At 42.7% G+C, this 27,817-nt stretch overlaps 1 protein-coding gene across 1 annotated transcript; it reads left to right on the top strand.

Moving 5' to 3' along the window:
- The first annotated feature begins 1,116 nt into the window (after positions 1-1,116).
- On the top strand, positions 1,117-27,434 carry cd96 (CD96 molecule). The gene is made up of 6 exons (XM_033022218.1): positions 1,117-1,198; positions 3,704-3,880; positions 7,399-7,461; positions 12,543-12,923; positions 15,884-15,995; positions 26,570-27,434. Exons 2-6 carry the CDS (start codon positions 3,802-3,804, stop codon positions 26,655-26,657), a joined length of 723 nt encoding a protein of 240 aa, XP_032878109.1. The 5' UTR covers positions 1,117-1,198; positions 3,704-3,801; the 3' UTR covers positions 26,658-27,434.
- The last annotated feature ends 383 nt before the right edge of the window (positions 27,435-27,817 follow it).

Raw genomic sequence — 27,817 nt, 5'->3', positions numbered from 1 at the left:
GCTGCGCCACCGTGCCACCCTAGGGATGGAATACAAGGATTATGCACATAGAATAGAATAGAATAGAATGCAATTTATTGTCATTCAAACCTAGGTTTGAACGAAATATATTTTCTACAGTTTTTTTTTTTACATTACAAAACAATCCAAGACCCACACTTAACACAGTTTACATAAACATCCATCACAGTGAGTCTCCAACAACTCCTCACTGTGATGGAAGGCAAAGTCTTTATCTCTTCCCTTTGTTCCTTCTCCCGTGGTCCAGCAGTCCAACTGCAGTGTCGAGGCGAACTGGGGCTCCGATGTTAAAGCCCCCTGGCGGGCGATGGTAAGTCCTGAGGCCGTTTAAGCCACGCCGGGCGATGTTAGGCCCCGGCTCCATGTCCTTAAACCCGCGATTCCAGTGGGAGAAGTCGCCGTTGCGGAGCTCGGAAAAGTGGTCTCCCACCAGGGACTTGGAGCTCCCGATGTTCCCGTCCACCGGGTCTGCGGTTGGTGCCTCCGAACTCCCAAAGTCGGGTCGCAGCCCCACGCCACCACAGCTCTTCCCGCTCCGAAGTTGGCCATCTCCGCGATGTCAGTTCCGCAGGCTCTGCAACTGGAGCCCTCAGGTTAGCCCCGGCCGGAGGTCGCCGCCGGCTCCACGATGTTAGGCCCAACGACATCCGAGACCCGACAGGGAATAGTCGGGTCCCCGCACAGGGAAGAGATTTAAAACGGTTTCCCCCACAGCCCCCCCACCATCCCCCACATATACTAAGCTAAAACAAAATAATAAAAACTAACTCAAGACATACATTTAACAAGACAAAAATAAAAAAAGACAGACGACTGTAGTCGAGCCGCTGCCGTTAGGCGCCGCCACTAACACATCAATTTGTATGCTCATTTGGTAATAATCCTGATATTTAAAACCTCCATTTGAAATGTATTAGACTAATAGTGGAAATAAAAGATCACATTAGATTAGTCTGCTAGAACGTTATACAACTCTAACAAGTCTTATAAGTCCAAGAATTGTTCATGTTATAAAGTCAGAAAAGTAGGTCAGTCAATACTTTGACATTTTTTTAAAGTCTTAAATAAAGGAATTTTTCTTTGATTCAGAATTCTACTTGTATCTCACAAAAAGCAAACCAAGAGCCAAATATCACACTGTACTTGGATGGAATTGCTCTTCAGGATGGGGAAAATGGTATGGAAACTTTCCAATACTGTTCTCAGTATACTTGTTGGCTCCTGTCTAAATGTCACTTCTTCTTCTTGCGTATGGCGTGCACAGCCTAAAGTTGCAGGACAACTTGTTCTATTTGATCTTACTTGATTGTGCACGCTGGGTTGATTGCATTCGTCGAAACAGGGCGGACCACATGAAGGTTGCAATCTCCCACCCCTCTAAATGTCACCATTTTAACGGACAAAGAATATGCTAAAAAGTTGCAGTAACTTGCCCATGTGTGTATCATGAGACCGCTTCATCCTCTCCTGAACACCTCCTCTCAGTCTGCCTAAACCTACCTGATCTCCCGGTTGCTAAACACTTTAACTTCCCATCCCATTCCCACACTGACCTTTCTGTCCTGGGCCTCCTCCATTGTCAGAGTGAGGCCCAGCGCAAATTGGAGGAACAGCACCTCATATGTTGCATGTGCAGCTTACACCCCAGCGGTATGAACATTGACTTCTCTAACTTCAAGTAGCCCTTGCTTTTTCTATCTACCTCCCTCAGTCTGAAGAAGGGTCTCGACCCAAAACGTCACCCATTCCTTCTCTCCAGAGATGCTGTCTGTCCCGCTGAATCACTCCAGCATTTTGTGTCTATCTTCGATTAAAACCAGCATCTGCATTTCCTTCCTACACACCCTCTCCATTCACTGGCCACAGTTATCTTCTCCTCAACTGCTATGATTCTCTTCATTAAACTCACAGTTTCAATGACCTGTGTTTGATAATGATCTCAGATGGTACCTTTGTGCACTTAGTATATTCTCCTTTAACCTTGTTGTTTCTCCTGGGTGCACCAGTTTCTTCCCACCAGCCAAAGATGTGCTGACTTTGTATGTTAATTGGCTATCTGTTAAATTAACCTTGGTGTAATGGGTAGTAGGAGAATTAGGGTGAAGTTGATGAACATGTGAAATAAATGGGAGTGTGAACTGATGGGATTACTCTAAAAGTCACTATTAGATTGATGGGCCAAGTAACCCCCTTCTATGGCAAAGAATAATATGAAAGTAATTCCAGGTCTGACAATTTTCTTCATTTAATTGTTTTTCATATTCATTTCCAAAGAATATAAAAAATATCTGTACTAATTTACTGTTATGTTGTGTCTTTTGTAAAAAATTATTTTCTAACTGATTCTGTTCTATTCTGTTCTGTAGCTTTTGCACAGTCCGCGGGCATTGCCACTTTCATTTCACTGCACATCTTGTATGTGTATGTGACAAATAAAGTTGACTTGACTTTTGACAATCTTAGCTGGCAAGATTAATCTTTTTTCAATTTCTTTTTGCGTATTTATCTTCATCTAGAATTTTTGTTTTTGCCTCTAGTGGTGACACGCAAAGCAGCCTTTTGAGGCTTATATCTTCTATCCATTGTTTTCAAGTAGCTGATTATTATAGATCTTGGTGTTCTGATTCAGAATTTTCCCAAACAATAAGATGTTCAAGATGAACAATGCTAATCTCTGAATCAACACACCAGCTTACACCCCAGCGGTATGAATATTGACTTCTCTATCTTCAAGTAACCCTTGCTTTCCCTCTCTCTCCATCCCTCCCCCATCCTAGTTCACCAACTAGTTTCACTGTCCTGCTGATTACATGTTACAGATTGAGTGCCTCGTGGTCAGCTTCTCCTCAGCTAACAATATTCCATTCTATATTTCCCTTGCTCTTTGTCCCCCTTTGATCTCTCTTTTTACACCTCACCTTACTCTTCCATATTTCTGTCTCCCTCTCCCCTGACATTTAGTCTGAAGAAGGGTCTTGATCCAAAACGTCACCCATTCCATCTCTACAGAGATGCTGCCTGTCCCGCTGAGTCACTATTCTCAGTGTAAACCAGCACCTGCAGTTTCTTCCTACACACCAAAACAATGGTCATTTGATCACTGCTACTGTAGAACATTACTGCACATACATTGGCTGCCTTGTATTCTGCAGTAAAGTACAGACAATTTAAAAACAAATAAGGCATTAATTGTAATGTATTTTGTGTGATTCTAATTTTGTAATGTTGGTGCATGAATTCCCAACAGCCATTTGGCTCTTAAACACCACAACCTCAAATAAGCACTGAATTACATAGACTATTATTGTTATTATCGCACTATTATTGTTTGTGATTTTGTGTGTACGTATGTTTGTATATGTATATATATATATGTGTGTGCGTGTGTGTGTGTGTGTGTGTGTGTGTGTGTGTGTGTGTGTGTGTGTATTTGTGAGTATGTGTACAGAAACACATTTTTAAACCTGTTTTTTCTCATTTATTATATTGTTTACAGTGCACTATGTTTACATATTCTGTTGTGCTGCTGCAAGTAAGAATTACATTGTTCTATCTGGGACATATGACAATAAAACACACTTGACTCTCATATATGGAAGATTACTTTTTCTCTTCTTTAAGTTGCATACTATATAGTTTTGAGTGTGTGGAGATGGTAAAATTGGCTTCAAATGTTTTATAGGTATTATTATCACATCTGAAGTCTCCGTTGACTCAAGTGGGCTGTATGAAGTGAAGAAAAGATTGTCCATAGAGATAACAACAGGCCAGTGGAAACTCATGTGGTGTGATGCAGTGTTCTTGCAACCTGGAAATAATATCACAGTTATGCGATCTAAAAAGATACATCTGAATTATTGTGAGTATTTTGGTTATGATGCAATAGTTACATTTTGAATTCTGCTGCTGTGCATTTCCTGTTTTCTATAGCAATTTACATACAGTGTGCGATCTGTCACATGTAATTGAATTTATGCATTATTTTTACGTTGTTCAATAATATATATCTGAGGTGGGCTCACGTTAACTGTTGTTTCCAGTAAACATACATTCACCTGAGATAGACCCAAAATGCTGGAGTAACTCAGCGGAACAAGCAGCATCTCTGGATAGAAATGGGTGATGTTTCAGACCAAAGAAGGGTCTCAACCTGAAACATCACCCATTCCTCTCCTGAGATGCTGCCTGTTTCTCCGAGTTACTCCAGCATTTTGTGTCTATCTTTGGTTTAAACCAAGATCCGCAGCTCCTTCCGACACATATATTCACCTGAGTTTGGCTCTAACATTAAACTCAGCAAAGTAAATAAACTAATCAACATGTGTCTTTCCAACAAAGGAACCTGTCTTCTTTTCCCAAGTGGCATACATGAGACTCACCTTCTAAATAATATTAATGACACTTAACAATGTCCTCTGGGCAGCTGGAGTTGACCAACACTGACCATTTTCCAAGGGCAAACAATTAAAATGAAACCTAAAATCTACTTCAATTAGCAAGCCCTCAGTGGTAAAAATCAAGTCAGATTTTATTTTATTTTAGTTTAGATACACAGCATGGAATCAGACCATTCGGCTCGCCGAGTCCACGCTGACTATTGATCACACTAGTTATCCCACTTTCGCATCCACTCACTACACACTGGGTGCAATTTACAGAGGCCTACAAACCTGCACTTTTAGGAATGTAAGAGGAAACTGGAGCAGCTGGAGGAACCCCACAGCGAGATGGTGTAAACTCCACATAGACAGCAACTGAGGTCAGGATCAAATCTGGATCTTTAAAAATTTATCCTAATTTTTATTATCTTCAGGACAAAGTAGTTGCTCCTCTGGCCATCAGTAATTGTTCATTTCCAACGTTGCACAGGTTGAGATCATTGTAAAGAATGTGTGTAAGCTATGCTTTTCTAATTTTCTAACAATAAATGGTGTGGCACAGATTGTGCTTACTCATTTTGAACTTGTTCTCCATCAACCCAAATGTCACAGTCTCTAAAATCCATTACCAGATGGAACACACACTCTAAATAGGTGATGCACCTGGAAGCCCTCATCATATTAGGTCTCCACCTGAAATGTCACCCATTCCTTCACTCCTGGCCCGCTGAGTTACTCCAGCATGTTGTGTCTATCTTACATTTAAAATGTGCTTGGCTATGTAGAGTCATAGAGTGATATATTACTCTACATATATGACTCTACATGACTCTACAGGCCCTTTGGTCCAACTTGCTCATGGCAACCAACATGCCCCATCTACACTAGTCCCACCTGTCTGTGTTTGGTCCATATCCCACTAAACCGGTCCTATCCATTTACCTGTTGAAATGTTTCTTAAATTTCTTAAGGACTAAGAAAGAGATATTGGTTGTTTGGAATGGGCTAGGTAATTCTTTGTAGTCGTAGTAATCAGAATGAAGTTTTTTTCTGTTATATATTTTCAATGCTTATATTACTGTGTACTATAACATAGGTAGTAGGAAAAGGGATAAAGTTCTACAAAGTAAATATAGGGAGTTCTGCTAACGGTTAAAAAGTAGGAACTCAAAGGTAGTAAACTCTGGATTACTCCCTGTGCCAAATGCTAGTGATGGTAGGTAGATGAAGATAGGACAGGTGAATACGGGTTGCTTCACTGACTATTTATACACTGTAAATGACTTGATTGTAATCATATATTGTCTTTCTTCTCTCTGGATAGCACGCAACAAAAGCTTTTCACTGTACATCGGTACACATGACAATAATTAAACTGTAAATGATTATGGAAAAAGGCAGTAGTCTGAGATGACATTAATGAAGGGTCATCAAATGAGGCTATGTAAGTGGAGCTGAGAAGTAGTCCTTAAGTAGGCATCAGAAATTAGATGAACAAATATGCTGGGAGATTGCAGACAGCTGCAAGACTAATAGGCAAAACGCCAAATGCTGGAGTTACTCAACAGGTCAGGCAGCATCTCTGGAGGACATGGATAGATGACATCTCAGGTCAGGCCATTCAGTTCCCTTAAATCTCCATTCCCTATCAGGAATGTCTCCACGAATGTTCCTTGAACAGAGAGGCAAGCTATTAGAGGAATCAAGAAGCAGAGGACAGGTTTAAGGTGACGGGGGAAAGATTTAATAGGAACATGAGCGGTAACATTTTCCCTCAAAGGTTACTGGGTATATGGAACAAGCTGCCGGATGAGGTAGTTGAGTCAGACACTATCATAATATTTAAGGGATATTTGGACAGATACATGGATAGGATAGGTTTAGGGGGATATGGGCCAAACACGGGCAGATGGGACTCATGTAGAAGGGGTATGTTGGTCGGCATGGGCAAGTTGGGCTGTAGGTTCTGAGTCCACACTTCATGACTCTATGACTTTGTGACTCAATCAGTTTCCCTCTACCAACATTCTCCTTCACCTGTCAGAACTTGCTCACCCTCAACAACTTCTCTTTAACACCTTCCACTTTCTTCAAGCTAAACATTTAACCATGGGCACTCGTATGAGCCCCAGCTATGCTTGCTTTTCGTTGCTTACATTGAACAGTCCTTGTTCTAAATGTACACTGGCACCAGTCCCCAATTCTTTCTCTGCTGCATCAATCTAGTTTTAAATTTCAATCTGCTGTGTTGATAGATAAAAAATATAATACATTATGTAAAAATAAATATTTTATCTGCTATTAAACACATTTTTACTAATATTTAATCACCTCAGGGACAGTGGCATTTAAGAGGCTTTTTTATGAACACATTATCCATGTGTATATATGCAGAGTATAGAGGTAACTTGGCATCATGTTAGGCTCAGACATTGTGGGCCGAAGGGCCTATTCCTGTGCTGTACTGTGCTGTGCTATGTCCCAGACTGTTTTATTGATAATGCCTTCTGCTGGTATATTGAAATCCCAGATACCTAGGAAAATTATCACTCTTTAAACCAGGTATTCTGGCCCAGCCATGTTTTAGTTCTAGGGAATCTGAACTTCTGGATGGTATTGGTGCTTCCAAGATGGCGTCCAACCCAGGCAACTATTTGTATGCTTTCCACAGAAGCAAATTACAATCACATATTACTATCACTCCACATCCTTAAATCTCTATCAAAACTATGTAAATGGCTCGATTGTAATCATGTATTGTCTTTCCGCAGACTGGTTAGCACGCAACAAAAGCTTTTCACTGTACCTCGGACACGTGACAATGAACTAAACTGAGATGAAATAAGCTTTTTGTAATTGATGTATGAAATAAAAAAGTAGCTGAACTAAGATCATGAGCTAAAAATAGAATACAATTATAGCAACTACTTTTACTTGGCACCGTTAATAAATACTGCTTTAATGCACTAATTTCGATTTTTTTTTTTGTCTTGATTAGATCTATCCACAGCATTTACAAAGCTGAACACGTTCAATTCTCAGCCCACAACAGTTCAGAAAGGTAGGGACACATACTCTGTCATTATCTTTATGTTTCTTTCCTCGAAAAAGTAAAATATTTCACAGTTCAATGTATTTGCCAAGATAAATGATAATGATTCAGTATTCCCAGTGGCGGCTTACAGAGCATTTCAAGAGGAGAGATGTAAGGGTCTTGACCTGAAACGTCACCCATTCCTTCTCTCCGGAGATGCTGTCTGTCCCGCTGAATTTCTCCAGCATTTTGTGTCTATCTTCAGTGTAAACAATCATCTGCAGTTCCTTCCTACACAGAGATATTAAAATGTTGGGGGTTATTTTGATAAGCAAGAGAATATGATTTACAATGGAAGTAATAAAAGAAGAAATGAAAGGAGGGATTTCTGTGGAATTAAACGGGACTCTCTGGTGCCAGGCTTCAGGATGTCTCAGAGTGGCTGCAGAATATTCTCTAGGGGGAAGGAGAGCAGCCAGACGTCATTGTGCACATTGGCACAAATAACATAGGTAGGAAATGGGATGAAGTTCTACAAAGTAAATATAGGGAGTTTCACTAAAGGTTAAAAAGTAGGAAGTCAAAGGTAGTAAACTCTGGATTACTCCCTGTGCCAAATGCTAGTGATGGTAGGAAGATGAAGATAGGACAGGTTGCTTCACTGGTTGCTTCACTGGTTATGGAGAAAGTCTGAGATGACATTACTGAAGGATCATCCAGTGAGTCTTGCGGATATTAAGCTAAACAAAGTGCTGGAGTAACTCAGAGGGTCAGCAGCATCTGTATAAGACATAGATAGGTGACGGTTCAGGTTGGAACCCTTGCTCTCGATGTCCTCCAGAGATGCTGCCTGACCTGTTGAGTAACTCCAGATATCTAAATGGAGCCGGGAAGTGAAAAGGGGATGATCATCTTGTTTGAATTGTATTTTTGTTCCCCAAATAGTCGACAGGAATTAGATGAACAAATATGCTGGGAGATTGCAGACTGCTGCAAGACTAATAGGCAAACCACCAAATGCTGGAGTTACTCAACAGGTCAGGGAACATCTCTGGAGGATATGGAGAAGGAGGGTCACAATGTCGCCCATCCATATCTTATCCATGTCTTGACCCACTGTTACTACAGCACTTTGTGATTTGCTTAGGATTCCAGCAGCTGCGGTGTTTAATTTCTGCAAGACTCACAGGGTTTTCATTGTCAAATCTTTTACCTTTCAAAGAGAGATGGTCGCTGCCTTAATTCCTAGGGCTTAGATGGGGCTGAATTTGTCAAGTGTGTTCAGGGGAAACTTTTTAATCTCTATTCTGTACGGGGACCCGTCTTTTTCCTTGTCGAGTGTCCGTTGTCGTTGGGGTCTAACATCGTGGAGCCGGCGGCCTCCAACCGGAACCGACCTGGGGCTCCAGTCGCGGAGCCTGCGGTCTCACCATCGCGGAGCTGGCCAACTTTGGAGTGCGGAGCGCTGTGGTGGCGCGCGGCTGCGACCCGACTTCAGAGCTCGGAAGCTTCGGCTGCAGGCCCTGTGGACGATAACATTGGGAGCTCGCGGGTCCCTGGTGGGAGACCGCTTTTCGGAGTTCCCGCAATGCCAAACTTCGCCCGCCTGAATCGAGGGGTTTAAATCAACCCGGAGCGGGGCCTTACATCGCCCAGCGCAGCTTAAACGGCCGCGGGACTTACCATCGCCCACCAGGGGGGGCTCTAACATTTAACATCAGGAGCCTCGATCGGCTCGATGCAGCAGTTTGGCTGCTTGACTGTAGGTATAGGCACAGAGAACAGGGAAGAGACAAGACCTTTGCCTTCCATCACAGTGAGGAGGTGTTTGGAAATTCACTGTGATGGATGTTTGTGTTGAATTGTGTTAATTGTGTGTTTTGGGTTTTTTGTTTGTTGTTATGACTGCAGGAACGTAATTTTGTTTGAACTTATGTTCAAATGACAATAAACGATTCTGATTCTACACACACTAGGGACAATTTACATTTATACCAAGCCAATTAACCTACAAACCTATACATCTTAGAAGTGTGGGAGGAAACCGAAGATTTCGGAGAAAACCCATGCAGCACGTACGGATGGAGCACATACAAACTCCATACAGAGAAGCACCCGTGGTCAGGATTGAACCCGGGTCTCTGGTGCTGCAAGGCAGCAACTCTACCACTACGTCACCATGCCGCCCTAGTTCTGCATTGTTGGCTGATTTGGAAGATTTGGTCATCTGGGATCTTGGGAGAGCTAGCTGACTCGATAGAAAACTGGTTTCATGGTAGGAAGCAGATGGTAGCAGTTGTTTTTCAGATTGGAGACCTGTGACTAGTGGTGTGCCTCAGATATTGTTGCTAGGCTCTTTGCCGTTTGTCATCTATATCTGTGCATTGGATCAGAATGCACAAATGATGATTAATGTTTGCAGATGACACTAAAATAAGTGGCATCTTGACAGGAAGGATGGTTATCAAGAATTGCATCAGTTGCACAGGTGGGGTTAGAAATGGCTAATGGAGTTTAATTCCGGTAAATGTTGCATTTTGGGACGTTGAACAAGGTCAGAACATTAACTGTCAATGGTAGGGCCTCGGTGATTATTGTAGAGCAGAAGGATTTAGGTCGTGGGTGGATTGCCTCTCTCACCTTAAACCTATGTCCTCTGGTTATTGATTCCCCTACTCTGGGTAAAAGACTCCATGCATTAACTCTACCTAATCCCCTCATGATATTATATACTTCCATACACCCCTCATCCTCCTGCGCTCCAAGAAATAAAGTCCTAGCCTGTCTCTACCCTCCCTCTCCCTCTAGCCCAAGTCCTCAAGTCCTGGCAATATTCTCGTAAATCTTATCTATATTGTTTTCATCGTAACAATATGCTTCCTATAGCAGGATGACATAAACTATTACAATACTCCAAATGTGACCTCAGCAGCATCTTGTATAATTGTAACATAATAGACCACCTTCACTACTCAATACACTGATTGATGAAGACCAATGTACCAAAGGTCACCTTGACCACCTTATCCACCTGTGTCGCCACTATCGAAGAACTATGTACCTGCAATCTTAAATTCCTCAGCCCTGTAACACTACCCATGGCCCTACCATTCACTGTGAAGGGCCTGTCTTGGTTTGACTTTCCAAAATGCAGGCTTCCAGTCTGAAAAAGAACCCTCCATTCTCACCTTCTACTTCCTTCCATGAAGCCAATACTCTAACCAGTTGACTTGCTCTTCCTGGATCCGAGGTCATCGAACCTTCCAGAGCAGCCTATCATGTGGAACCTTGCCAAATGCCTTGCTGAAGTCCACGTAGACAATTTCTACATCTCTGCCCATATCACCCTTTTTGGTTACCTGCAAAAAACTCAATCAGATCTGTAAGACACAACTCCCACGTACAAAACCATGCTGACTATCCCTAATCACCCCCTGTTCTCCAAACGCCTATACATCATATCCCTTAGAACACTCTACCACTAACTTGCCTACGGCAGATGTTAGGCTCACTGGTCTATAGTTCCTAGGCTTTTTGTGCCTATCGATAATTCATATATCTCAGCAGGGCCCCTGCAATATATTTTCTAGCTTCAACAGTGTCCTTGGATATATCAAATCAGACCTAGGATGATTTACATGTATCTACCTTCCTACACGTTAAGATGCTCAGCGCCTCCTCAACTGTAATGCAGACTGTCCTCAAGATGTTTCCATTAACTGTCCCATCCCCCAGTCTTCATGTCTTTTTCAGATGAGAAATACACATTGAAATCATTATCCAACTCCTAAGGCTGAACACAGAGAAGACTGCTTTGGTTTCCTATTATCTCTCTCGTTACCGTAATATTATCTGCCAGAGCTATCTCCTGCTCCATTTTTTGCTCTCCTGATTTCCTTCTTCAAAATGCTCCTCAATCTTTGAAACTCCCCCAGGGACACACTTGACCTCAGCTGAATATACCTGTCCCATGCCTCCTTTATCCCAACCAGAGCATTAATTTCTTCCGTCATCCAAGCTTCCTTCGTCTTAACTGCCTTGTCCTTCAATCTAAAAGAACATACAAGCCCATAAACTCTACTTATCACACTTTTAAAAGCCTCCCATTTCTGGATGTTTCTTTGCCCACATACTGTACTAGCTACTCCAATTCACTTCAGCAAATTCCTGACTGTGCCTGCGTATTTTTGTCAAGTACTTTGGCTTTCTCCTGCATCCCAAGGATATACTTAGTTTTGTTTAGTTCAGAGATACAGCGCAGAAACAGGCCCTCCAGCCCACCGAGTCCGCACCAACCAGCGATCGTCACGCATCAACACTATCCTACACTCACTAGGGAAAAGTTTACATTCCTACATTTATACCAAGCCAATTAACCTACAAATCCTGTACGTCTTTGGAATGTGGGAGGAAACCGAAGATCTCGGAAAAAAATCCACACAGGTCACACAGGTCCATACAGAGAAGCACCCGTAGTCAGGATCGAACCCGGGTCTCTGGCACTATAAGGCAGTAGCACGGTGTCCCCCTTACTGATGTATTCAAGAGAGAGTTAGATGTAGCTTTTAGGGCTAACAGAATCAAGGGATATGGGGAGAAAGCAGGAACGGGGTACTGATTTTGGATGATCAGCCATGATCATATTGAATGGCGGTGCTGGTTCGATGGGCCGAATGGCCTACGCTGCACCTACTTTCTATGTTTCTATGTTTAGTGAATTAACATTGCAAATTTAGAAACAGTAGGGAGTTGATGAGCATTTGAGAAAGAATAAGTTGCAGGGCCACAGGTAAATTGTAAGAAAGGCAATGTGGTTGATGGGAATTCTTACGTCTGATGACCAGAACGATCTACTTGTGTATTGTTGTAAGGAGTTACTTGCCCATTGAGTTGCTGCAGGCACTCAGCAAGTGCCATTCATTTGGTATTACCCTCCATCCCTGTCCATTGGTGCTGCAGGTTGCTTTTCCCTTTCAAACCCTTATACGGTGCTTCATTTTCTTTACTTATTTGAATCAATTAATATCTCATAATTTTTTCTTGATTCATTATGCATTAATCAAATGCTAATAGCTTGCTTATTAATGTTTTAAGCAATTTATTTTTAGGCACTGAGTCTCAATCAAGTACAGAATTAACTACAAGTACTGGGCTACCATTAGCTACTGGTTCATCCACTCTGACAGCAGAGTCGACAAGCGCCATATCATTCACCAGTGCTGGATTGAATGCCACCTCTCATGTGTCTCAGTCTTCCACTACCTATGGATCTTCTGCCAATATTGCATCATCAAACATTCCTGAAACATCTTATACCGATGAACTTGTGACCACGGAGGGGCAGACCAACACTCTTCGGCCATTTATTAGCTTTGGATCATCACAAGTCTCTGTGAGAAGTACTGAAATGCCAATGAATGTAACCACGTTGGACACAACGATGAGCTGGAACAGGCCAACTACTACTGAAATAACCAGAGATGATAAAGGTAAATATTCCTTTATAATTATGTGACTTTTAACTACACATGACTTTGCTTAACAATACTCAGTGAAATTGGGATTTATGATTCTTTAGTGCAATGAGTGCAGTTTTTATTTACCTGTAAAAGACACACCTCACTTGGATTTCCTTACAAGATTTGCTTACATGATTCTCTGCACGACTTTTCCTATTTCTTTCATTGAATCTTGATGCAAGGACTTAGTGAAATGTGTCTATGAAAACAGCACATAATGAGTAATAGATTGGCAGCCTGTATTACAATTGACTGGCTGGTAAGTGTGTGGTTTAGTTTAGTTTAGAGATACAGCGCGGAAACAGGCCCTTTCGGCCCACCGGATCCGCGAAGACCAGCGATCCCTGCACATTAACACTATCCTATATTCACCAGGGACAATTTTTACATTTATCAAGCCAATTAACCAACATACCTGTATGTCTTTGGAGTGCAGAAGGAAACCGAAGATCTCGGAGAAAACCCATGCATGTTATGGGGAGAACGTAAAAACTCAGGATAGAACCCTGGTCTCCGACGCTGCATTCGCTGTAAGACAGCAACTCTACCACTGCGCCACCATGCTGCCCCCATTAGGTGTCCCATTATGGGAAGCCAAACCAGGGCAGGATTTTCACAGTGTATGGTAGGGCCCTGGGGAGTGTTGTAGACCAGAGGGATCTAGGAATGCTGGTACATAGTTCCATGAAAGTGGCAATGTAGATAGCAAGATAGGGTGGCAAAGAATGTGAGGCTGCATTTGGAGCATTGTCTTCAGTTTTGATTACCTTGCTACAGGAAAGATATCATAGAAACATAGAAAATAGGTGCAGGAGTAGGCCATTCGGCCCTTTGAGCCAGCACCGCCATTCAATATAAACATGGCTGATCATTCAAAATCATCAAAATTCCCTTAGCCCTCAGAACTAAATCTAACTCTCTCTTGAAAACATCCAATGAATTGGCCTCTACTGACTTCTGTGGCAGAGAATTCCACAGATTCACAACTCTGGGTGAAAACAATTATCCTCATTTCAGTCCTAAATGGCCTACCCCTTATTCTTAATCTGTAATCTGAAGAAGAGTTTCGACCCGAAATGTTGCCTATTTCCTTCGCTCCATAGATGCTGCCTCACCCGCTGAGTTTCTCCAGATTTTTGTCTATCTTCTTAATCTGTGACCTCTGGTTCTGGACTCCCCCAACATCGGGAACATTCTTCCTGCATCTACCCTGTCCAATCCCTTAAGAATTTTACCTGTTTCTATAAGATCAACTCTCATCCTTCTAAATTCCAGCGAATACAAGCCCAGTCGACGTATTCTTTCATCATATGTCAATCCCACCACCCTGGGAATTAACCTGGTGAACCTATGCTGCACTCTCTCAATAGCAATAACATTTCGCCTCAAATTAGGAACACCTGATAGCCATATCTGCAGACTGATATACTTACAGACTGATTTTCTTCACTGTAAAAATTCAATGGAAAATTCAACAAAATGAAAAATGTTGCCCATTCTCTATGATCTGTTTCCCCCAACAGCAAATGGCCGTGACTTCATTTCTTGATATAAAAATGATATTATTGGAAAAATATTAAATTGCTTTTTTAATGGTGGCATACTTTCACAGCCGTTAGTACTGATGCCCTACAAGGACTTGGATCCTCACCTTGGGAGCTGTCTATGCGGAGTTTGCACATCCTCTGTATCAATGTGAATTTCATCTGGGTGCTCTCATTTCATACAGTCATTTTGGACAGGGCATCAGAAATGCCCAATTATTTTCTGAATTTACCCCATGGATGTGTTTTCTGAATGTATCCCACGCATGAAGGGTCTCGACCCAAAACGCCACCTATTCCTTTTCACCAGAGACGCTGCCTGTACCACTGAGCAACTCCAGCTTTTTGTGTCTATCCACGGTGAAACATGTGGGACTCAATCCTGCAAAAATGCAAAGAGTTTGTTGCCAAGCTAGGGGAATTAAGAGCGAGAGGGTATAGAACATAGAAAATAGCACAGGTACAGCACAGGAACAGGCCCTTCAGCCCACAATGTCTGTGATGAACATAATGCCAAGAAAAATTATTCTCTTTTGCCCGCACATGATCCAGATTCCACCATTCCCTGCATATTCATGTACATATGTCTAACAGGCACTTAAACTACACTATTGTACATGCTTGCACCACTACCCCTGGCAGCGCATTCCAGACACCCACTATTCCCGTTTCTTATTAAATACACATTCCCATAAGAGACATCTTTTTTTTAGATATACAGCGCGGAAACGGCCTTCAGCCAACCGGGTCCGCACCGACCTGCGATCACCACACACTAACACACTTACATCTAACACCTACACGCCCCAGGGACAATTTCACATTCATACCAAGCCAATTAACCTACAAACCTGTGCGTGTTTGGAGTTTGGGAGGAAACCGAAGATCTGGGAGAAAACCCACGCGGGTCACAGGGAGAACGTACAAACTCCGTACAGACAGCACCTGTAGTCAGGATCGAACCCAGGTCTCTGGCGCTGTAATGCCCCTGTCCCACTTAGGAAACCTGAACGGAAACCTCTGGAGACTTTGTGCCCCACCCAAGGTTTCCGTGCGGTTCCCGGAGGTTGCAGGTGGTTGCCGGAGGTTGCAGGACAAAAACGTCCGGGAACCGCACGGAAACCTTGGGTGGGGCGCAAAGTGTCCAGAGGCTTCCTAAGTGGGACAGGGGCTTAAGGCAGTAGCTCTACCACTACTCCCCGTGATTTCCCACTTTTGTAACCTGAAGTTTGAATTGATATTAAAGCATTATTTTCAAATGTGTACAGAGCTAGCATAAGTTTTCAACCTGTGTTAATGATGATGAACATTTATTTAGGATTGTGCACTGTAAAACTAACTCATGCCTGAAGCCTTATTTATCATTTTACTTCTGTGGATTTGTAGATGCTGAAGATTCTGTTTCATTAGCAGCCGTTATATCTGTGATCATAATCTTGGCGATCTGTACTGCGGTATTATCGTACCTCATCAGGTGCTGGCAGGTCAGGAAGAAACTGTAAGTATTATTTTGTCCGTCTCATTTATATTCGATTTAACATTTAGTCAGTGTTTACAAACTGCCGGCAGAGGATTTAAACACTGATGTTTCGAATCTGAAATAAATGCCAAAGAATACTAAAATATTCTACTGTTCAGGTGTCATCTGAGGGAAAAAAAGGTTAAATGTTTCGGGTTTTTTGGATCCCACCAGGTGTGAAAATTGTATGGATTGCAGTAAATGTTTGCCAAACCCCAGGGATAAAACAGTCAATTTTAGAGAATTTAGCGGTGCAGCACTTCACACTAAAAGAGGGTTTGATGATGAAACCAAGATTAATTAAATTCTCCACCTCAGAAGATGCACGGGAAAAGTTTATGAAAGGAACTGAAAAAAAATGCTGACCATGGGTGGCACGGTGGTGCAGCGGTAGAGTTGCTGCCTTACAGCGCCAGAGACCCAGGTTTAATCCTGACTATGGGTGCTGTCTGTACAGAGTTTGTACGGTCTCTCCCTGTGACCTGCGCGGGTTTTCTCCGAGATCTTCAGTTTCCTTCCACACTGCAAAGACGTACAGGTTAGTAGGCTAATTGGCTTGGTATAAGTGTAAATTATCCCTAGTGTGTAGGATAGTGCTAGTGTGCGGGAATCGCTGGTCTGTGTGGACTCGGTGGGCCAAAGGGCATGCTTCCACGAGTTATCACTAAACTAAACTAAAATTCCTACAAAATGAGGCAAGGTTATTCATCAAAGACATAATCAACTGAAGACAGTCACATTTAAACTTCCTCAATGCCTTTGTTCGTATCAAAACCAGGTGCTCATCTATTGGCAACATGACAAGAATCAGTCCGAACTCTATTGAAATGTCACACAGTAGACGTGAGGCAGAGTGACTGGGAACACCAAGCTGTTTTTTAATCAGTCATTATATACCAGACATATATGTGGGAGAAAGGAGCCATGAACTGCACTCAAACAAATAACTTGCCAGTTGAGTGGAACCAAAAGAAGGAGGAAATGTTGTGCCTAATTTGAAATGTCACATAAAGAGCAGAAAATAAAGGTGAAGATGCTGTTTTATTTGTTTGGCTGCCAAGGCAAGGAATAAATGGGGAACTTTACAATGCTGCAAGGTTGTGGACAGATTTGAGCTTTCAAAGGATATCATTAGAATGGTGAAATACAAATCACAGACAGACGCAAAGTGCTGGAGTAACTCAGTGCATCAAGCAGCATCTCTGGAGAAAATGGACAGGTGACATTTCGGGTTGGGACCCTTTTTCAGACCCAAACCATAGCAATGTTACAAAATTTTGAGATTTTAAAAATCAAGTCTTTAATTTATCCCATCAGATAAAGCATAAAAAGAAGTTTAATTTGACACCTAATTCACTTTCATATCTTCAGTATTAAAAAAGTTATGGCCATTTTCATACTCGGAAATTGGCATATTGTACCCTATTGCTTTTTCATTGACAACACAAAAGCTGTGATCGAGAACATTTAAAAGCCGATAACTTTCTTAAAATTTAAGAGAACTGAAAGAAATTTTCAGTTATTATAGATTGAAGCATTCTGAAACAAATATGAAACAATCTTACTTAGATGACTTGAAATTAAAGCATATAATTAGTTAGTTACCTAATTGTAGCTAATTACAAAATTCAATTACTAGATCTATACATCTATCCATTTCTTAAGAATAGATTAACATTTTTAAATAGCCTAAGTGTCCAAATAACATTCACACAAGAATTCAGAATATAACATAATTTTTAAATCTCATTGTCATGGGTTTATAGGCCAAATGGAAGGAATTTAATGTTTAATACCTGTAAATTAATGGCCATTTAAATCAGCTTGCGAGTGGGATTTTCTGGAAAGGGACCATTTGGAACTTTGTGGTTGCGGTGAATTTAGTCCCCCATGTCGGCAGCAAATACACTGCCGGTTCTTCGGGGGGAAAAATCGCCGTTTCGCAACTTAAAATGTGAATTAAATACATCTTAAGAAACACTTTTATACATAAAAATAAACTACTTTCTTTTACCTGTCCCCTACATAAAATCCAGCCCCGTTGTCGGCATTGACGGCTTCAGAAGCTGATTTTAAAATCACTACAGTGATTAACTTGTCGGTGAATTTTTTTTAAAAACACACAGAACGGCCGTCGGAACGATTCTTTAGCAACATCTTTCACTCCAACAAAATATAATTCAGGACCAGGTCGGGAAAAAACCCCCGTTTGATCCCCGCCCCCCCCCCCCCCTCAAACGCGCCAAAATCGCGCACGCGGCCAGTGGCAGAATTGCAGCACAGCTGAAGGTAAGTATTGTAACATACCTACAAACCATTTTCACCTATTCTGAGCTGCTGATTTACTCCAACACTTTGCATCTATCTTTGGTATAAACCAGTTACAGTTCCTTTTTAAAACAAATTGAAATATAAGTCACACTATTGGTTCCCTCAAGTTTAGTTACAACCTATCCCCCTTATACAGGTCACCTCTGCCCCAGAGGAGATCTGCTTAATCAATAAATCAACCCCCTCCATCCCTTTGCTTTTAAGTGTACCTCTGTTGTGCCTGCAGCACCTGCATTCTTGAAAATTAAGCTGCCAGTTTTAGTCCCTCCGTTTGTTAGCCAGGTTTCCATAATTCCTATAACATCTCAGTCATACATATCTACCCACACCCTAAGTACATCTGCCTTATCTGTCATTCCACCAGCATTGAAATAAATGCAATTTAATCCAACTGTCTTATCTCAGTCCCTGCCATGCTCCTGCCTATCCCGTCTACGGAACTTGTTGTCATTGACTTCTGTACCCATTTCTCCAGCCTCCCACCTGCCTCATTATTGAATTGCAAGCCATCCCTCTGTCAACCTAGTTTGAAGTCTTCCAGGTAGCACTGGCAAATCTACCTGCCAAAATATTGTACCTGCCTCAACTACTTAATCTGGCAGCTCTTTCCATATACTCATAACCCTGTGTGAAAACATTGCCCTTTGAGTTCCTATTAAATTTTTCCCACCTCAACTTAAACCTTGCCCTTCGTTCTTGATTCCCTTACCCTGGGAAAAGACTAGATGTATTCACCGCTTCTATTCCCCTCTGATTTTATGTATCTCCATACGATCATCCCTCAGCCTTCTGTGCTCCAGAGAATAAAGTCCTATCCTGAGCAACCTCTCCCTAGCGCTCATTCCCTTAAATCCTGGCAACAGCCTCACATATGTTTTCTGCACTCATTCCAGTTTAATAGCATCTTTCCTTTAGCAGGGTGTCCAAAACTGAACACAATGCTCCATATCAGTAGATAGACACAAAATGCTGGAGTAACTCAGCGGGACAAGCAGCATCTCTGGAGAGAAGGAATGGGTGACGTTTCAGGTCGAGTCCCTTCTGCAGACTGATCTCGGTTCTTTCGGGTCTTGACCCGAAATGTCACCCATTCCTACTCTTCCGAGATGCTACCTTCTTCTGCAGTTGTATAGGGCTCTGGTGCGACTACATCTGGAGTATTGCATACAGTTTTGTCTCCTAATTTGAGGAAGCACCTCCTTGGTATTGAGGCAGTGCAGCGTAGATTCACGAGATTGAACCCATTGGATGGCGGGACTGTCATATGAGGAAAGATTGAAAAGACTAGGCTTGTATTCACTGGAGTTTAGAAGGATGAGGGGGTTCTTATAGAAACATATAAAATGATAAAAGGACTGGACAAGCTAGATGCAGGAAAAATGTTCTCAATGTTGGGCGAGTCCAGAACCAGGGGCCACAGTCTTAGAATAAAGGGGAGGTCATTTGGTGGTGAGAAAAATATTTTTCACCCAGAGAGTTGTGAATTTATGGAATTCTCTGCCACAGAGGGCAGTGGAGGCCAAGTCACTGGATGGATTTAAGAGAGAGTTAGATAGAGCTCTAGGGGCTAGTGGAGTCAAGGGATATGGGGAGAAGGCAGGCACGGGTTATTGATAGGGGACGATCAGCCATGATCACAATGAATGGCAGTGCTGGCTCGAAGGGCCGAATGGCCTCCTCCTGCACCCATTTTCTATGTTTCTATGTTTCAGTTCCGCTGAATTACTCCAGCTTTTTGTGTCTATCCTTGATTTAAACCAGTTCCTTCCTACACGCTCCATATCAGTAACTGATCTATATTGGTTGAGAAATGTCAGATGCCTTACAGCTCTTTCAACGCCAGAGATGCAGGTTCAATCCTGACTACGGGTGCTGTCTGTATGGAGTTTGCACATTCTCCCCGTGACCGCGTGGGTTTACCCCAAGATCTTCGGTTTCCTCCCGCATTCCAAAGACGTACAGGTTCGTAGGTTAATTGGCTTGGTATAAATGTAAATTGTCCCTAGAGTGTGTAGGATAGTGCTAATGTGCAGTGATTACTGGTCGGCACTGACTCGGTGGGCCGATGGGCCTGTTTCCGCGCTTTATCTCTAAACTGAAACTATTCCAAGCAAGTGCAGGTGTTGCACTTTGAGAGGTCAAATGCAAGAGGAAAGTTTTATCGATGTACAGAGGGATCCTGTCCAAATCCACAGCTCCCTGAAATCAGTAACACAAGTAGGTAGAATGGTTAAGAAGGTGTATGGTCTGCGTGCCTTCTTTGGGCAGGATATTGAGTTAAGAGTCAGGATGTCATGTTGTTGCCTCATGAAACTTGGTATTTAGAGTATTATCTCCAGTTCTGATCACCCCTCCTCACAGGTGGCTTTGGAGAGGTTGCAGAAGAGGTTTACCAAAATAATGCCCGATATTGGCTGTAAGGATAGGTTGGGCAAACTTGAATTTGTTTCACTTGAGTGTCGGTGGCTGTGGGGGGACCTGATTGAAGTATATAAAAATATGCCAGGCATAGGGTAGGTAGACAGTCGGAACCATTTTGCCTGGGTAGGAATGTCAAGGACCAGAGAACATAGCTTTAAGGTCAGCCAGGAAGGATTAATGGAGATGTGCGGGGCAAGTTATCAACAGAGAGTGCTAGGTGGCTTGAACGCACAGCCAGGAGTGGTGGTAGAAGCAGGTATGATGGTGGTGTTTAAGATAGGCAAATGAACATGCAGAGAATGGAGAGATACAGATCAGATGCTAGCAGAGAAGATCAGTTTAACATGGCTTCAAGCTACAGGCATCTGTGTGAATTGCTTTACTCCAGCTTTTTGTCTCTATCTTCGTTAGATCGGCCATGATTGAATGGCGGAGTAGACATGATGGGACGAATGGCCTAATTCTGCTCCTATCACTTTTGACCTTATGATAATAGTAGGTCATTTCAATTCCCCTTAAACTGGAACTACCACAGTGCTAAGGGATTAGATGGCCCAATTATGCTCGTAGAATTTATGGATTTAGGAATATGAGTGCTGTGTGCCGTTCTGATTGCCATATTATTGCTAGGAGGTGGTAAGCTAGGTAATGTAGCTCCCTCCAAAAGCAACCACCAAGACAGAGGCCTGAACGGGGACATGGGAATATATTACTTGAGGGAACAGTGCAGCAATCCCAGTAGGGGCCCTTTACTTTGCTAACCACTGTGAGCAGTCTGTTTTACTCACTGGCCAAATTGAAGAATTATTTTTAGAGACTAGGGGGGTATAGAGCTCCCTTCTGTAGCAGGCTATTTACTATCTTCGCCATCTCACCAGCAGACATTTGTAGAATTCATTCCAGCAGCATGATAGTATTAGACCACACCAATCTGACTGAGCAGCATCAAATTAGATGGGGAGGGTGACCCCTGGTGGACGATCAGGTAGGTGACCAGGGCCATTGAATTTTAATAAGACACAAGACCAAGTGCGGACCCGTTGGGCCAGGTCCCCCAACACAATATTCCACCACTCACACATAGCCCCAACTGCGCAGGCGAGGCGGACGAGTTGCCGTTCTGATGCGAGAGATCCCTGTTGTGATGTGAGTCTTGGCAACCCTCCCACAACTGTGCAGGCACGGCTGGCAAGTGGGAGCACGACAGCGATGTTTTTAAAGTTCAAAATGCCAATGACCTGTAAAATATAACATCAATGTGAATGCATCTCACTCTCCCTCTTCAGTCCCCTATTCCCCTCCTCCATTATCCTCCCTCTCCCCACCCTCCACCAACCCTCCTCTGCTTCCTCCGCTCACCCCCACCCTCCCCTACTTCATCTTCCCCCTCCCCTCCTCCATTACCTCGCCATCCCTCTTCCTACCCCTATCCTCCTCCATTCTCCCTCATCCCCAGCACTCCCTCCCCCTCCTCTTCACCCTCCCTCTTCTTTCCCCTCTCCTCCTCCCCTCCCCCACTCACCTCTCCCTCCCTCTCCTCACCTCTGCCCTATCCCACCCCCCCACAATGAAAAGCGCGATTACAAAAAAAGGAAATTCTCAATGAAAATTGTGTTTTTTCTTTAAAATAACTTAAACACAATGTTAGCTGTTAATGAAAACAGAAGAACTTGATTAAAACATTTTTTGTTAGAAAAAAAACAATGTCAATGAAAATCACGATGTTTTATGTAAATGATATTCGGGATCCCATTGTGACGTCATTGTGACGTCGAACGAGGCTGACGTGCAGGGCAAGTGAAAAGGTGGTTTTGTTAAGTGGTTTTTGTAAAGTTTAAAAGGTCAATAACTTGTAAAATATAAGATCAATCTGAACGAAACTTGGCTATTGCAAACCCCAGGACAATGGTGAGTAAGGTGGGCCAAAATTGTAGTGCTATCGTATACCGTTTTGGCTGTGTTTCGGGAAATCGCCCACATACAAACAAACAAACAAACAAACAAACAAACAAACAAGATGAGAGTTTTAGTAATATATAGATATAGATAGATGGTGGGAATTACCCTAAATACATCCAAACTAAATGATTGGTGTGGCATGGCAGACAAATAGAAACCATGCTTCTGAGTGGACAGTGCATGTGCAGGAGAGATATGAGACAGACCCATTGGAGTTAAATGTTGGAGAAGTAGTCTGTTATCACCTAACTATATTAGTCAATTTCCAAGAGTCAAGAGTGTTTTATTGTCATATGTCCCAGATAGAGCAATGACATTCTTACTTGCAGCAGCACAAAAAATATGTAAACACAGTACACTGTAAACAATATAATAAACGAGAAAAAAACATTCAGTGTGTATTTGGACACAAATTCACATATAAGTATACATACAGATCATATAATAGACACAAAATGCTGGAGTAACTCAGCGGGACAGGCAGCATCTCTGAAGAGAAGGAATGGGTGATGTTTCGGGTCGAGACCTTTCTTCAGACTGATGAATCAGAAATGCTGCCTGGCCTGCTGAGTTACTCCAGCATTTTGTGTCTATCTTCGAACCATTGGTGAAAATTGGTGTTTTTGGCAATTAACCCTAAAAGGTAAAGCTCTAATATCAGTTCCAATGGGAACATAGGATTTGTGCTATAGAGGATCTATAGTAATATCCACAGCTGATAGACCCCCACCAGAAACACGGGATACTTGCAGAATGTGTGCAGGCATTCACACTGTCAGCATGGTGGTGGTCGCATGGAGCAAGAGGTAGAGACAGAGGAACTTGACCCAGAGTCTCAAAGGCAGTATGGGCTCACTCAGCCAGATGAAGGTGAGGTGGCAAAGATCATAAATAGCCTGCTACAGAAGGTAATGCTATACCCCCTTGTCTCTAACAATAATTCTTCAATTTGGCGACTGGGTAAAGTGAACGGCTCACAGAGGTTAGCAAAAAAAAGATACAATGTCATAAGGTCATGTGATAGGGCTAGAATTAGGCCATTCAGCCCATCGTCTACTCTGCCATTCAATCTCTCCCCTTCCTACCCCATTCCCTTGCCTTCTCCCCATAACCTCTGACACCTGTACACAATGTTGCTGGTGTTACTGGCAGTTCAGGTAGCATGTCGGGAGAACATGGATAGGTGATGTTTTAGCTCAGGGCCCGATTTCAGACTCACAGAGGTAACAATTGATTATAAGGAATTAACCAAAACCACCCCGATTATAGTAGCAACAATCAAGAGTCAAGAGTGTTTTATTGTCATGTGCTCCAGATAGACCAATGAAATTCTAACTTGCAGCCGCACAACAGAATATGTAAACATTGTACACTGTAAAAAATATAATAAACGAGAAAAAAAAGTAATGTGTACATATAACACACACATGCACACGGGCACGCATGTACGCACTCACACATATGTACACATAAAAAAACACAATAATAACAATAAAAGTCTATGTAGTTCAGGGCTTATTGGAGGTTGTCGTATTTAATAGCCTAATGGCTGTAGGGAAGAAGCTGTTCCTGAACCTGGACGTTACATTTCTCAGGCTCCTGTTCCTTCTTCCCGATGGCAGGGGTGAAATGAGTGTGTGGCCAGGGTGGTGTGGGTCTCTGATGTCCTTTTTGAGGCAGCGACTCCTGTAAATCCCTTTGATGGTGGGGAGGTCAGAGCCGGTGATAGACTGGGCAGTGTTCACAACCTTTTGCAGTCTTACTGGAGGTTCCCCTCTCCCATCATAGATGAGGCCCTCACTCGTGTCTCCTCGGTACCCCGCAGCTCCGCCCTTGCTCCCCATCCCCCCAGTCGTACCAGGGACAGAGTCCCCCTAGTCCTCACATTTCACCCCAACCAGCCGGCGCATGCAACACATAATCCTCCAACATTTTCGCCACCTCCAATGTGATCCCACCACTAGTCACATCTTCCCATTTCCACCCCTTTCTGCCTTCCGCAGAGACCATTCCCTCCATAAGAGGGGAGACTTGGTAGAAGTACATAAAATGATGAGAGGCACAAATAGGGTAGATGGTCAGTCTTTTTCCCAGGGTAGAAACGCCCAACACTAGAGGGCATAGCTGTAACGTGAGAGGGGGGAAGTTTAGTGGAGGTGTGCAGGGCATGTTTTTTCGAGTCGTGAGGCCTGGAACACATTGCCAGGGCTGGTGGTGGAGGCAAACATAATAATTGTATTTGAGAAGCCTGTGGATAGGCCCATAGAAGTGAAGGGAATATATGGATATGGATCATGTACAGGCAGATGAGATTAGTTTAACCTGGCATCATGTTTGGCACAAATATTGTGGGTTCCTGTGCTGTACTGTTCTATGTTCTATGTTATGTTCCATGTTTCAACCATTCTTAGCACCACCTTCTTCTCTGTGTTGCCATGGTTCCACGTAGATATTAGATTTTTGAAATAAATTATCAGTTATCACTGTTTCTTTGTAATCATTCAACTTTGTTTTTTTACCCTTCAACATTTTGATAGTTCTTAATTAATTGAAAAAACATCCTCCTTTTAGTCTGACAAGTGGGTGCAAGACAGAGCCCTTACCTCATGATTAGTTTTATTGCCCATAGCCTGGTCTACAAACGTTCATGTCTATCTTTACTCTAACTAGCTATGCCTTATAGACCAAACACCTCCTAAATGTATCTGTGGATACAACAAACTTCAGATGCTGGTTTACAAAAAAGACACAAAGAACTGGAGCAATTCAGTGGGTCAGGCAGCATCTCTGTAGAAAATAGATAGGTGATGGTTCGGGTCAGGACCCTTCTTTACTCTAACTAGGGGGATACAGGTGAGGGGTGTGATGATAGGTATATGGGTGGACAAAGATTTGAAAAAGAGACTAAAGGGTGACAAAAAGATGAGGAGAAAAAAGAGTGTCAGATAAGGAAAGAAGAGAAGTGGAAGAGTGAAATGTAAAATCAGAAGGAAGGAGGTGGGTGAAAGGGGGGCACGGGTGGGAGAAAGGGGAGTGGGATAGTGGGAGAAATGGGTGAGCGGCAGAGTAGGAGGCACAGGAAAGAGAGGGGTAAATAAAAGAGGGTTACCTAATTGGAATATGGTCAAATCTGCAAATGCTAGATTAGATCAAGAGATGAGGTTGTGGCCATTCAGCTCTAGGAACAGGGAAGATGGGATGCACACAGTGGGAACCAACTTGTTCTTAGTTTAGAGATACAGTGCAGTAACAGGCCCTTCGGCCCACCGAGTCCGCTCCGACCAGCGATCCCCGCACATTAACACTATCCTACACACACTAGGGACATTTTACATTTAAACCAAGCCAATTCGCCTACAAACGTGGGAAAGGAATAAAAGTGTGGGAGGAAACCAAAAATCTCAGAGAAAACCCACGCGGTCACAGGGAGATCGTACAAACTCCATACAGACAGCACCCGTAGTCAGGATCGAACCTGGGTCTCCGGCGCCTCAAGTGCTGGAAGGCAGCAACTCTACCGATGCGCCACCGTGCCTCACAATCTCTTCTTTTGCAAGTATAAAGCACCTGGGTGAACACACTTAAAGAAATTGGTTGAATTGCTCAGGTAACATTGCAAAAACAGTTTGCATAGGTGCACCAGGGACACGATGACTGAACAACTGGCTTCAATGCTTTGTGGCTCTATACGTGCTCATGGCTAGATGTGGCAGAACTGTAGAGATTCGATCAGATCTACTGGTTAAATGATAATATTGCCTTGTCCATTGAGTCTGTACACACTACAAAATAATGTGATTAAACTAATGTAAATAACCTATTTAACTATCTTTTCATCACAGAAATATACCACCGCCATTCAAACCACCTCCTCCACCAATCAAATACACAGCAATTCAGGTGGCATCACAGAATGAAGTCAACTGCTGAAGAGATGTGAAGTTGCACAAATAGAGGAAGTACTTCAGAAGGAGATTATTTAGCCTATCAAATCTATGCTGTCCAAATCGTCTCAGGATATTTCCCAGCTCTTTCTCCACTGCTAATTGTTGTATATCATGCCTATACACTTATCTTTGGAATGTCCTTAATAATGCTATTTACACTGGCCTTGCAGGTGATGAATTCCAGATCAAAACTACTGTCTGGATATAAGAAGTTTTCCTTTTACACCAAATTTTATACCCCCACCAATGATCTGCAAATGGGAGTACACTATATAACCCAATCATGATCTTGTACACCTGGAGCAAATTTCTTTTTAACCTTGCTCCAAGCAGAACAACCCATCTTCTCAATTCTAACCCTGCAAATCATTTATTCCTGCAACCATTCTTGTGAATTTCTGTTGCACCTTCTCCAGTACCTTCACCTTCAACTTAAATGGAGGTGATCAGGAATGACCGCAATATTCCAGTTATCACGTAACCAATATTTCATACGGTTCATACATAATTCCACAGTGATTAAAATTGCAGATGTTGCATTCTGAAAAGCCTTAAACCTGAAATGTTAACTCTGCTATTGTTACATATATTGCCTGATCTGCTGAATGTTTTCAGCATTTTTGTTTTCAATGCAACTTTTGAAAGCTACGGTAAAAATGTTCAGAATCACCGAGGGTGGCCTTACAGTGCAGGAGACCTGGGTTCGATCCTGACTACGGGAGCTGTTTGTACATTCTCTCTGTGACCATGTTGGTCTTCTCCAGGTGCCCTGGTTACCTCCCACACTCCAAAGATATATGGGCTTGTAGATAAATTGGCTTAGAGCTTTATAGCATGAAACAGGCCTCTTGTCCCAACGTCCATTTTGACTATGTGGGCATTCTAGGCTAGTCCATTTTGCCTGCATTTGGCCCATATCCCTCCAGACCCTTCCTTTCAATATATCAGTCAAAATGTTTTTTGAGAGTTGTTACAGTATCTGCTTCTATAGCTTCATCTGGCAGTTCGTTTCAGATACAGACTATCCTCAGATGGACTCTCCATTGCTCCTGTGTACTCTCGTACATCTCTCTCCTCTCACCTTAACTCTGTGCCCCCCTAATTTTAGAAACCTCTACTCTAAGGTACTGATTTTGAGCATTC

This window comes from Amblyraja radiata, chromosome 6 (genome assembly GCF_010909765.2).
Source record: "Amblyraja radiata isolate CabotCenter1 chromosome 6, sAmbRad1.1.pri, whole genome shotgun sequence".
Taxonomy (NCBI): Eukaryota; Metazoa; Chordata; class Chondrichthyes; order Rajiformes; family Rajidae; genus Amblyraja; species Amblyraja radiata.
This window is presented reverse-complemented; position numbering and strand designations above follow the sequence as displayed.

What these genes read in the sequence shown, in the direction of transcription:
- cd96 (XM_033022218.1), top strand. Translation starts at nt 3,802, where the DNA reads ATGTGGTGTGATGCAGTGTTCTTGCAACCTGGAAATAATATCACAGTT. An exon ending in AAAGATACATCTGAATTATT is followed by an intron (nt 3,881 to 7,398) that starts GTGAGTATTTTG and finishes TGTCTTGATTAG; the next exon opens with ATCTATCCACAGCATTTACA. An exon ending in AATAACCAGAGATGATAAAG is followed by an intron (nt 12,924 to 15,883) that starts GTAAATATTCCT and finishes GTGGATTTGTAG; the next exon opens with ATGCTGAAGATTCTGTTTCA.